General features: G+C 45.3%; 1 protein-coding gene across 2 annotated transcripts; it reads left to right on the top strand.

The window, feature by feature from the left end:
• Window positions 1-7,832: 7,832 nt before the first annotated feature.
• Window positions 7,833-11,712, top strand: LOC127678626 (interferon-induced transmembrane protein 1-like). 2 transcript variants are annotated; one of them, XM_052173757.1, is made up of 4 exons: window positions 7,833-7,995; window positions 9,867-10,029; window positions 10,690-10,891; window positions 11,393-11,712. In XM_052173757.1, the coding sequence occupies exons 3-4, from the start codon at window positions 10,706-10,708 to the stop codon at window positions 11,531-11,533; spliced, it is 327 nt and encodes a 108-aa protein (XP_052029717.1). In that variant the 5' UTR covers window positions 7,833-7,995; window positions 9,867-10,029; window positions 10,690-10,705; the 3' UTR covers window positions 11,534-11,712. The 2 variants fall into 2 exon arrangements, with proteins under 2 accessions (XP_052029717.1, XP_052029709.1); XM_052173749.1 differs by lacking the exon at window positions 7,833-7,995 and having other exon boundaries at window positions 9,664-10,029.
• The last annotated feature ends 1,081 nt before the right edge of the window (window positions 11,713-12,793 follow it).

The following is a 12,793-nucleotide window of genomic DNA, read 5'->3' as shown; positions in this document are numbered from 1 at the left end:
GTAGTTTGCATTCTCTAAACTCCTAGATGGTAAGAATGGGCTAGCTTAGTAGGGTTTGGATATATTGGGTCATGGGGCAAGAATAACTAAACTAGCAAGCCTTAGAAAGGATTGAATGTTTTCTGTTCATTTGTAGCTGGACCTAAGATGGCCCTAGGCACCTTTGGAAATGTTAGATTTTCTTTCTAACAGTATGTTAGTCCTCCTTAGCTTGGGAGAAGACTGAGGATTTTAAGTAGCATGGAGATATAGCTCAATTTTGAGAAGTTCACCCATTCACTAAGAGATAGTAGAAATGAAAGTCAGGCACTCTCAGACTATAAGAAACAGGAAAGCCCAAAGAGAGGAATGGTGTATTCTAGAAAAAAAAATGGTGGTTACCTCTGATGTCCTTCCTGTTTTTGCAGGAAATACCTCTATCGGTCCAGTGAAGGTGGCCACTAGAACACAGTGGTTTTTATAATGGATTAATGGGCACTCAGCTGGAGGACTTGAAGCATGGGACTGAAACTGAGTAAAGGTAGGCTAAGCCTCAGGATGAGTACGACTGAGTCCACTGTGAAGGAGAGCTTTAGCAATAATGGATGGAGATGTTGGACAGATTGCATTTATGTACTCAGAGCCAAAAATTAGTTTGCAAATATTAGTGTGTATATGTTATGTATATTGGTACATGTACAGATATGTGCACACAAATACATGTGTATAGAGGACAAGAGAGAATGTTGGGTGCCCCTGTCACTCTCTCCCTTACATATGTGAGATAGGGTCTGTCTTAGTCAGGGTTTCTATTCCTGCACAAAACATCATGACCAAGAAGCAACATGGGGAGGAAAGGGTTTATTCAGCTTTTACTTCCACAGTGCTGTTGATCACCAAAGGAAATCAGGACTGGAACTCAAGCAGGTCAGGAAGCAGAAGCTGATGCAGAGGCCATGGAGGGATGTTACTTACTGGCTTACTTCCCCTGCCTTGCTCAGCATTTTTTTATTTTATTTTTTTTGGATTTGGTTTTTTTTCCCCCGAGACAGAGTTTCTCTGTGTAGCCCTGGCTGTCCTGGAATTCACTCTGTAGACCAGGCTGGCCTCGAACTCAAGAAATCCGCCTGCCTCTGCCTCCCAGAGTGCTGGGATTACAGGCGTGCGCCACCACCTCCCAGCTTCAGCTTGTTTTCTTATAGAACCCAAAACTACCAGCCCAGGGATGGCACCACCCACAAGGGGCCCTCCCCTCTAGATCACTAATTGAGCAAATGCCTTACAACTGGATCTAATGGAGGCATTTCCTCAACTGAAGCTCTTTTCTCTGTGATAACTCCAGCCTGTGTCAAGTTGACACATGAAACCAGCCAGGACAGGACCTCTTACTAAACTTGCAGTCTGCCATTTTCCAGCGAGTCTGGCTAGCCAGCAAGCCCCAATAATCCTCCTGTTTCTGCACCTTCCCCCAATGCTGAGACTGCAGGTGTGCATGGCCCGGTTCTTTGGTTGCTTTTCTATTGCTGTGATGAAACGCAGTGACCAAGGCATTATGGAAGGAAGGGTTTATTTAGGGCTTGTGGTCAGAGTTCACCTTTAAAACAGCTCACAGGAAACAGAGGGAACTGTTTGTGAGTGGCTCGTGGCTTTTGAAACCTAAATCCTGCCCCAAGTGACAAATTCCATCAAGGCCACACCTCCTAATCCTATCCAAACAGTGCCACCAACTGGTAACCATGCTGTGGAGGTCATTTGTCATTCAGACAACCACACCATGTCTGACTTAAAAGAAATATTTCCTTTATGTGTGTGTGTGTGTGTGTGTGTGTGTGTGTGAATGTGTGTGCATGTGTAGTGTATGTGTGTGTATGTATGTGTGTATATGTGTGTATATTTATATGTGTTTGTATGTGTGTATGTGTGTATATTTGTATGTTTGTGTGTGTGTGTGTGTGTGTGTGTATGTGTGTGATGGGGGTTGTATATGAGGATAAGCATGCACCATGACCTCCTAGTGAGGTCAGAGGTCAACCTCTGGTGTCAGTCTTCACTTTCCACTTTGCTTGAGACAGTTTCTTATTGTTTGCTGCTGTGTGTGCTGTGTGCCTCAGGATAGCCGGTTCCATGACCTTCCAGGTCATTCTCCTATCTCTACTCCTATCTTTCTGTAGGAGGACTGAGATTTCAGATATGTGCTGCTGCATCTGGCTTTTATATGGTGTTCTAGTTTTATCTTTTTTGCTGTGATTAAATCCCCTGATCCAAAGCAAGTTAGGGTAGCAAGGGTTTATTTGGCTTAAATTCCAAGTTACAGTCCTCATTGAGCAGAAAGCAAAGCAAGAACTTAAACAAATAATCATTCCACATCCACAGTCAAGAACAAAGAGAAACAAGGGTGCCCAGGCTGCTTCCTTGATTGTTTGCTAGCTTTCCTTGCTCGTATATGACCCAGCTTAGAGTGTTGCACACAGTAGGTTGGGTTTTTCTACATCAGTTAACAGTCAAGACATTCGACATACACCAACTTAATTTAGATAATTCCTCATTAAAATTCCTTTTTTTTCCCCTAGGATCTGGAGAGATGACTTAGTGCTTAAGAGAAGTTGCTGTTTTGCAGAGGAATAGGGCTCCATTCCCAGCATCCCCAGGGTGGCTCACAACCATCTATAACTCCAGTTCTAAGAGATCCATCACTTTGTTCTGGCCTCTGTGGGAAACAGACATAGGTATTAATACCTTCTTGCAGGTAGACACTCAGATATACAAAATAAAATATATCTAAAAATTAAATAACTCGCATTCCATATGAATCTATATTATGTCAAGTGAACAATTAAAAGTAATTAGTAGCTGGGCAGTGGTGGCGCACGCCTGTAATCCCAGCACTCTGGGAGGCAGAGGCAGGCGGATTTCTGAGTTCGAAGCCAGCCTGGTCTACAGAGTGAGTTCCAGGATAGCCAGGGCTACACAGAGAAACCCTGTCTCAAAAAACAAAACAAAACCAAATAAAAACAAAAACCAAAAAAAATTAAAAGTAATTAGTATACATGGGTTCCAGGAAGTTGAACTTTTTTGCCTTCTAAGCCATCTCTCTGGCCTCTCCCATACCTAGCTTTTTATATGAGTGTTGGGGATCTGAACTCATTTCTCTACAATTGTGCAGCGAGTCTTCCTACCCACTGAGCCCTGAAATGCAGCATCTTAAAGGGTTGTTATGACACTCAGAGGATGTACCTGGAAAGGCACAAGTGCCTAAAGTCTTGAGTTTATAGATTTATTTATTTGAAGTTGGCTCTTGATGTTGATTTTTTAAAGACTTGTTTTCATTCTTTTCATTTGTGTACATCTGTGTGAGTATGTGTACTCATGTGTCGATGGATGTGTGTATAGACACCAGAAGACAGCAGTGGGCATCCTCCTCCATCATTCTGCCTGTTCCTCTGAAGAAATGCCTCTTGCGATTGTAGAGCTTGTGTCTCAGCTAGGTTGGAAACCAGAAAGCCACAGCAATCCTCCTGCCTCAACCCCCTCCACATAGTAATGAGGTTACAGGCATTTGTAGGAGTGCCCAACTTGTTAAATGGGTGCTGGGTTACCAACTGTGGCCTCACGACTGCACACTCAGCACTCATAGCTGTTGGATTCCCTAGTGCTTGGTGGCCTTTGGGAAAAGATATGTTAAGTCTTTCATTGGTTTGCTGTTTCTGAGGGTTCTCTTGTCTTTTACTTTGAATGCTTGTTGGAAAGTTGGATCTTGTCCCAATAGGTGACTACATTTAGTAATTCCCTCCAGTTTAACAGTTGTTGGGACACTTAAGAACACCTGCAAGTTTTTCAGATTGGCTAGAGAGTTCATCTGAATGAGGTTCCTATCTAAACCAGGTCATGATAAGACATCTGGACAATAACTGATAAATTTTTATACAATATTATCATTTTTTTTGATTTTTATTACTCCCAATCTAAGGCTTTAAAAGTCAAGTAGGGGCTAGGTATGGTGGCACATACTTTTTTTTTTTTTTTTTTGGTTTTTGGTTTTTCAAGACAGGGTTTCTTTGTGTAGCCCTGGCTGTCCTGAAACTCACTCTGTAGACCTGGCTGGCCTCGAACTCAGAAATCTGCCTGCCTCTGCCTCTGCCTCTGCCTCTGTGTGCCACCTGAGGAGGCAGAGGAAGACAAATGTCTATGAGTTTGAAGCCAGCCTGCTCTACATATCGAATGCCAGGACAGCCAGGTCTACATAAAATAGTGATTCTCAAATGCTACAACTCTTTATATAGTTTCTCATGTTGTGGTAATACCCAACCATAAAGTTATTTTTATTGCTATTTCATAACAATAATTTTCCTATTTGTGAATCGTAATGTAAATATCTGATATGAAGATGACCTTAGGTGAAGGGTTCATTTGACCCCCAAGAGGTCAGAGGTCACAATCCACAAGATGAGAACCACTGACATAAAGAGACCCTGTCTCAAAAAAAAAAATCTAAAAAAAGAAAGTCAAAAAGGGGGGCCAAAAATCAACCTCATATTATAGTCCATTGAGACTCTGTGGAGTTATGCTAGGGACTTAAGAGAATCCCTTTTCAGCCTTCATTCCCCATCTCCCAATGTGCCATCTGTGATCGTGGGTCAGGGTCTTGCTGACTGTGTGAGTTTCCTCCAATACAAAGAAGACCTTTCCCCCTCCAATGACTTCAAAGCAGGTACATGGGAAAGTGAAACCCCTGGAGCCCCATGGCCTTTCTGAATGAGACCACAGGTGACTTACCAGAGTAGCAGGGCCCCTTTACAGGGGTCCCATTGTCCCCCTTGGTCCTGGTTGACCTTTGATGGTCCATTTTGTTCCTATATCCTCATTGGCTTTGGCCTATATGTTTTGTTGGTCGAATGCTCAGAAAAATGGTTTTCGTAGTCATAAGGAGGACGTAATAAATCTTAGTTTTAATGTTTATGTAACAGACAAAGCTTAGATAATAACACAACTTTTTAAGCAAGTTCTGGTTTTGATTATTACTCAGTTTCACAAGTAATTCAACTTCTGACAGGCTTAGCAAAAAACTCTATTATTATGTCACCAAGAGCAAATCAATATTTTCAACCCCAATTATTTTAAATGGAGAAGAAGATTTTTAGGGTTTTTTTTTGGTTTTTTTTTGTTTGTTTGTTTTTGTTTGTTTGTTTTGTTTTATCTTGTTTTGTTTTGTTGGTTTTTCGAGACAGGGTTTCTCTGTGTAGCCCTGGCTGTCCTGGAACTCACTTTGTAGACCAGGCTGGCCTCGAACTCAGAAATCTGCCTGCTTCTGCCTCCCAAATACTGGGATTAAAGGCATGCGCCACCACCGCCTGACAAGATTTTAGTTTTAGATCAGTGCACTGAATTTTAGCCTTGGGAACTGTGAACATCATATATCTTTTTTAAAGTGTCATCATCTACAGCTACAGCTTTCAAGTTTTGTCCTCACCTTTACTTTTTCCTTTTTTGGAAAGAAAAAAATTCTGGTTATTTTATCTTAGGTCAAACTTGTATTTTACCATGCCAAAATTCATCTTATCATGAGACAGTGCAACATAAGCAAATTTACGATTTTCTGAAAGAGTTGAACCTAAGTTGCATTCACGATATAGTGTGATGTTGGAGGAAGTCATTTTGTGCTAGGTGCCCAGTTTCATACCTAATAACCACTTGTCTCTGACTCAAGTTTCTGGAACATAAGTTCCCAGCAATCCTAAGTCCTCCATCCCCACCCAGAAACGTGCCGCCATGACCATCTGCTTCGTTATAAGCTATGGCTAACTTGATTTAGGCTTTTGTAACCCCCTTAGGCAGATGTTCAAAGACTATTTTAAGGTCACGTTGACTGCCTCATCTTGTCTGTGCAGAGACCCAAAGACTTCTTGTGGGCTTTGCCTTTAAAAGCCCTTCTCTCACCAGCCTCCAGGGTACATCTCTGATTTGGCTGCAGACTGTGGCCCTGCCAGCAGCTTTAGTGAATTTGGCTAATTATAATCTGAATTGTGTCTGAGGGTCTTTTCCCTGTAGTCTAGGGCTCCTTAGCAATATAATGACCTAATTTCCTTTCCACATGTAGTTAAAACTGTAAAGTTCTTACCTGTCATAGGTTCTGGGTAGGCATTATTGCTGCTTGGATTTTTTTTAAGGTACTTTTTATGTTTTTCCCTCTTTGCCCCCCCCCCCAAGACTCTGTTACAGGAAGAGATGGCCAAGATAGTTAACTTTCCAACGACCTCAAATGGTGAACTTAGAACTTAGTGATAAAGGCAGGACAGAAAATACAGAGTGCCAAAAAGTTTTATATGTTAACTTGGTAATTATAACTTAGAATACAAAAGACATCTGTTACCCTAAGAACTGGGGTACAACAAGCAGTTTTTGCTTAGAAGGCCAAATGGTAAAGGAAAGAGAAAGAGATGGTGTTCAATAGTACAACATGAACAGGACACTTGCCACTGGAACCAGTGATGACAGGCTGGAGCCTGTATCAGGATAGGAGAGGTATAAAGAAAAGGCCACAAACTGGGTAGCAATAAGGTCTTCATTATCACCTCAGGAAGGGAAAGCATGTCTTCAGAGAGAAGGGGGGGATGCTTTTACTCGTTCCTAGAAATACCAAACAGGAACATCCCAAACAAGTATGTGAGAGAGAGTGTGCGTGTGCCTGTGTGCGTGCGTGTGCGCGCGTGCGTGCGTGCATGTGTGTGTGTGTGTGTTTGTGCATGTGCGTGCGTGTGAAGGTGGGAGGGAGGGAGAACCGGAAGCAGGGAAAGTCAAGATGAAGCACAAGGAGCAGAGTTGGTTGTTCCTTGAGGATGGTTGGTAGTAGATAAGACAGAAGGTGTGCAAAAGAAGAGTCAGCATGGCGCTCATATTGGGCTCATGTGAGAAGGATGGGCGAGTATCAGAGAACTCAGCTGTCCCAGGGTATTTGTTCGCACTGTGAACCTCGAGATTGTGTTGTTTCCTGGAAAACTCTGTTTCAAGTTTGTGGTATGACTCGGCCCTCACACACACCTTTAATCCAATAACTTTCTGCTTGAATATTATACACAGGATTGAATAAAGCCAATCATGGGTCAACAAGCAGAGCAAGCAACCAGTTGGCAGGATGTGAACATAGGGGAGAAAAACAGAGCAAGAGGAAGTCAGGAGGACAAATAGAGACATGCATAGGAAGTAGAAGGGAGGGACATTCAGTTTGAGGGTTTTTTGGGGTTTTGGGGTCTCTTTTCCTTGTTGTTGTTGTTGTTGTTGTTGAGATGTGGGGAAGGAGTAGGTCCTTTTGGGGCATTGGCTGAGGAGGAAGGTCAAGTGGGAGCGTTCTCTCCCTCTCTGAGCTAGCAGGCTTTCACCCCAGGATCTGACTCCTGAGTGTTTATTGGTAAAATTGAACAATTGAGATTTTGTTAAAACAAACAAACAAACAAAAACCACCCAATAGGGTATAAATGGCATCCCTGTCACAGGTGGGGATCGAGGATCAAATTTGGATCAGTTATTGCATCCCAGAGGTGAGTTGAGGAAACAGAGTAGAATCCATATGTGTTGACCTAAGAGGCATCCGTAGAAGACAATGGATACGATCTCCTGATGCTTTCAGAGGTGAGCTCTTACTGCATTGACTTGGCTGTGAAGTACTACAGACTGGGGTGTCTCCTGTTAGGCATTATCCCTCTAATGGATACCCAGAAATTCAAGTTACCACATTCAATTGTGAGGGAAGTGAAAGCTTGATTACCCATAGTTCTCCCAGGCCAGGAGGTCTGATGGGGATGAAGGGGACATTCCAGGGGACATGCCAGGCATACATGCTCTCAGTCACGTGCTCTGTCCCCTCTTCCTCTGGAGAGCAGCAGCAGCAGCAAATGCCGGAGCATGGAAGCTGATGTGGAGGCCAAAAGGAAGAGTGAAAGAAAGAGTCCTCGGGATGTCTGTGGATTTACCTGTCTGAACTATCACTGTCAACCGCCCATTGCTTCATCAACTGTCGGGGAGGTTTGGAAAGTAGTCCCTTTGTCTTTCAGGGGCAAGCCTCTGAGAATCTACCTGCTGTGTTTTTGCAGTATTTTTGCAGTATATTTTCTTTGTTTAAAACATTACTTATTAGGGCCTGGAGAGATGGCTTAGGGGTTAAGAGCACTGACTGCTCTACCAGAGGTCCTGAGCTCAATTCCCAACAACCGCATGGTGGCTCACAACCATCTGTAATGAGATCTGATGGCCTCTTCTGGTGTGTCTGAAGACAGCCACAGTGTACTCATATACGTAAACATTACTTATTTTTAAAGATTTTTATTTTTTTTTAATTTTTAAACTTTTTTTTTACTTTATGAAAATGAGTGTCTTGCCTGCACATGAGCTGTACAACACATATATACCTGGTGCACACAGAGGCCAGAAAGGTGTTAGACCTCATGGAACTGAAACTATAAATTTTTAATTAAGTGTATATGTGTGTTTGGGGAAGGGGGGCAGTGTTCACATGAGTGCAGTACTCAAGGGGGCCAGAAGAGGGCATCAGACACCCCCCATCCCCCCTCCCCCCTCCCCCTCCCCCCCTTCCCCCACCCCCCACCACCCCGCCTCCCGGAGCTGGACATACAGATTTTTCTAAGCCACTTGACACCTATGCACGGAGCCAGACTCAGGTCCTCCGCAGGAACAATAAAAGATCTTAATTGTGGAGTTTTCTCTCCAGCCCAACATCTTTTCTTCATTAAATCTTTTTATCTAGATTCCAGTCTGGTAAATATCTTTATCTCTGAGCCTTTGGCTTCTCATTCTTGATACACAATCAAACCCAAACAAAGGTGGTGGCATTGCCTGTGGGGTTCAATCAGTACCAAGCAACTCCTGGAGAGCTCTGCCTGCTGCTTTGCCTCCTGCAGCCTCTCCCTTCTCTGGCCCGGCCTGTCCACTCTGCCGTACTCCATTCATAGCATGTTTCATTACCTAAAGGATTTAAGCGGCTTCTTCTAGATGTCTGCTGGTCTGCATTGCAGCTTTTAGGTAGATATGGCTTTCCAGAAGGTGATATTAAATCTACTCTGGTCATCTCTTTCCTCTAAAATGCCAACTGTGAGTGAAATTAAGTGCTAATGGCTTGGAAAAGTTTAAACCAGGTTGCTGCAAATCCCGGGATCTTCAGATCTCCTATAGAGAGAAGTGAGTCAGAAGCAAATTCCCAGATAAGATTTTTATTAGGTGTAGCTGTCCAGCAGCCATGGAGGACTGGGTTACCTGAAAGGGAGGCTGGGATGAAAAAGGGAGAGCCCGCCGCCCCAGCCTTTGTTTCAGCTGGATTATTTTGCTTTGTTTCAGCTGAATTATGTTACAGAGCAAGCTCAGGAGGCAGGCAGTCTGCTCCTGTTGGAGACTGCAGGTGCCACAAGGTGGAAGACTCCACCCTAGGTCTACAGAAGACCTACTGTGGCAAACGCTTAAGGTCTATTTAGCCTGTTCAAGGCTAGGGGCTTTGACTTCGGAGGAAAAAGGGAAGAGGGGTGAAGGTTTGGGAGGTCGGAGGAGAGGCGTGGCTCTGTGGCTTCCTGGCTTTTAAGTACCTTACGGAGGCAAAGGGGTGACATTTAGCACACAGTGAGGACTTCTGACAGAGGGGCAGTCTTGATGCCACTATGCTGTGAGGGCTGTTTACAGCTGGGCACAACTGAGAGGGAGGGGGGAGAGGGGCTTTTTTTTTCTTTTTTGTTTTTCCTGGTTGGATTATTTGAGTTCAGAAGACCCACCCTAAGTTTGGGCCACACCTTCTGGTGGCACCCCACATAAAAGGACATGGAAGAAGGAAGATTTTGCTTTTTGCCTGCTCACCCTCACCCTCACTGACCAGTGTCTCTCTCCTGTTCCAGAGATATTAGAACCTACTTCTTCAGGATCCCAAAGGACCTCTCTGGAACCTCCCTTGGACTCTAGCACCAAATTGAGACAGCTGACTTTAGTCGTGTGGACAACACCTGGATCCTCGGCCTTTCCACCAGGAGAAAGCCTTGTAGAGCGCCTCGGACCACAGCTGTAAGTCATTCTAATAAATCCCCCTTTTAGGACACATAGCAGTTTGGGTCAGGATTCGGGACACATAGTTATCTCTAGGGAATTTCTTAGAAGCCTTTGTTTTTCTTTCAACTTCAGCTTCTAGAATGAGTATCTTACAAAGGCAAAAGCAGATTAACTAAAAGTATAGACTCCTGAGCTCTCAGCCCTGTTTGTAAGGAAAGTGGATGTTACAATCTGTAACGAGTTGTGTGCTCCCGTTATGGGTCACAACAAAGGGAGTAAGGTTAAAAAGAATGTGCAGAAAGCCGTCATTCCTCAAAGCAAACCACAGAGCCACCGCGTTGTCCCTTCCACTTGCTGTGACCTATGCACTTGGGATGACTGCAGTCGTTTCCAGTGGAGGGGGTGAGCACAGCTCTTCAAACTCCTGCCTCTGGGGAATAGGACAGCTTGAAAAGGCGTAGGAGTGGCTCTCTGCACACACCCTAATGGTAACTTGAAACCATTATTTGTTCTTACTCTGCAGCCCCTAAAAAGCACACCAAATTGTAAACTTAAGGAAGTAGGTTTCTGAGAACCAGACCCCCACTGGGGAAAAGGCTGTCCACTGCGCAGCAGGCTCCGGACTTCTCAGCGTGAGCACGGTTCTCATTCCTTCCTTATTCCCGCCTCTTCCAGCCTCAAGAGCCAAGAAATGCCCAAGGAGCAGCAAGAAGTGGTTGTACTGGGGGGACCCCACATCTCAACCTCCGCAACAACCACCACAATCAACATGCCTGCTGAGATCTCCACACCTGACCATGTGGTCTGGTCCCTGTTCAGTACACTCTTCATGAACTTCTGCTGCCTGGGCTTTATAGCGTACGCCTACTCTGTGAAGGTATTGTATGGGTCTCAACCTTGACTTATCCAGATGGCACCTGGTGTGTGTGTGTGTGTGTGTGTGTGTGTGTGTGTGTGTATGTGTGTGTAGCAGAGGATGGTGTGGGTGGGTGAGCCTATATCTATATGTGTGTATATATGCATTATTTTATGTGTATGTGTGTGTTGAGGAAACCCTGGGAGGGAACTGGGGATCCCTGGGTCAGGCTATCCCCATCATAGCCTAGAGTTTGAAGGAAGTCTCCTTACTTCCTAATTCCTGGAATGTTCCTTAACCCTGAAGATTAGGACTCTAGACTGGGTGGAAAGTTCTCTAGGAACTAACAGGAAATAGCAGCGTGAGAGGCTGGTGCTGGGTGCTTCTGGGTAGAGTGTGGGGAAAAATGGAAGAAGGTCCCTGGCCTAAAGAGTAAGAGGAACACTGGGCTGGGAAGGTGATGGGGGAACCGAGTCAGGACTTGGCCAGCTTCAGGGCCACTGACCATCTGGTTTCTTCCAGTCTAGGGACAGGAAGATGGTGGGTGATGCGACTGGGGCCCAGACCTACGCCTCCACTGCCAGGTGCCTAAACATCAGCTCCCTGGTTCTCAGTGTCCTCACAGTCATTGTCTTCATCGTTGTTTATGCCACTTGGAAATAACCATCTTGCAGCATCTCACAGTAGATGACAGATTCTGGCGCCTTCCAGGCTGCCTATGTGTTCCGCTGCCCCAAACCCTCCCCTAGTCTTAGACCTGACCATTCACCCCATACATATGCAAATGTTACACTTGCATATTTGTCCATAGTGGATTCAATAAAGTGCATATGCTGCTGTGACTTTGCGTCCCTGGACCGGTCCTGTATTGAGTTCGTCCTGCATCTTCCCAGTCGGAGGACAGCAGGATGGTATTCAAATTGACAGGTTTCCTGGCCACTTGCACTGGGCAGTAGTTAAGCAGAGTTCTTTGTGTGAGGTGTGTGTATGGGGGTGGGAGACAGGGTATATGTTGGGTTCATACAAAGAGAAAGAGGTTTAGAGAATATGGTATATAGCAGTGTGGGGGAAGGGGATGCCCAGTGGGCCCATGCCCAGAAATCCCTTCCCCTGAGGGACCAGACACACACAGACATGGTATAGACTAGAGTTTATTCAGGGCAGAGGATGGGAGTTAATGGGGTAGTGGAGGCAGAGAGAAGCAGAGAGAGAGAGAGAGAGAGAGAGAGAGAGTAGAGAAGTGGAGGCAGGTCATGACCACATGGAGAGGGAGGGGAGGGGAGGAGAGCCCAAGAGGGCAGAGAGGAGAGAGTGCCAAGAGGTAAGAGAGAGAGAGAGAGAGAGGAGGGGCAAGCAGCCCCTTTTATAGTGGGCCAGGCCTACCTCACTGTTGCCTGACAACTGTAGGGAGGGGCATACCTGGCTGTTGCCAGGTAATTGTGGGGGGATCTTAGACAGAACCCTAACAATATGAGCTTTGCCTCCTTCTGGCTTCATGTCCCCGGGGTGCCCAGAAATGATTCCAAACAGTGATCCGAGACATGTTCAGTCCACTGATGTCTCACCCTTTAAGGTTCCGGTACACCTCCTATCCGGACAAACCACATCCCTGGGCTCTGTGAGGACCTCTGAGTTGGGGCTCTGGGCTCCTGGCCTGGGCCCAGACGTAGGGTTCTACGTGGGTGTTTGTCATCTCTCTTACCTCTCTAATCTTCCACTTCTAGTGTTTGCTTCAGCTCCTAGGGTGAGTGGTTTGGGATGAGGGCCACACAATGCCCCTGTTACTTGCTTTGGTGAACAGCAGGCAGAAAACCCAAAGGAAGTCTTGCCAGCTTCTGGGGAGCCTGACAGGATTGTTTTGGCACCAATGAAGGGGGTCATAAAAAGAGAGAGAGGGGTTAAGGGAGTGTGGCTCGGCGGCAG

This window comes from Apodemus sylvaticus, chromosome 1 (assembly GCF_947179515.1).
Source record: "Apodemus sylvaticus chromosome 1, mApoSyl1.1, whole genome shotgun sequence".
In the NCBI taxonomy this organism is placed as follows: Eukaryota; Metazoa; Chordata; class Mammalia; order Rodentia; family Muridae; genus Apodemus; species Apodemus sylvaticus.
Note: the sequence above shows the minus strand (reverse complement) of the source record. Positions and strands in the feature narration are given on the sequence as shown.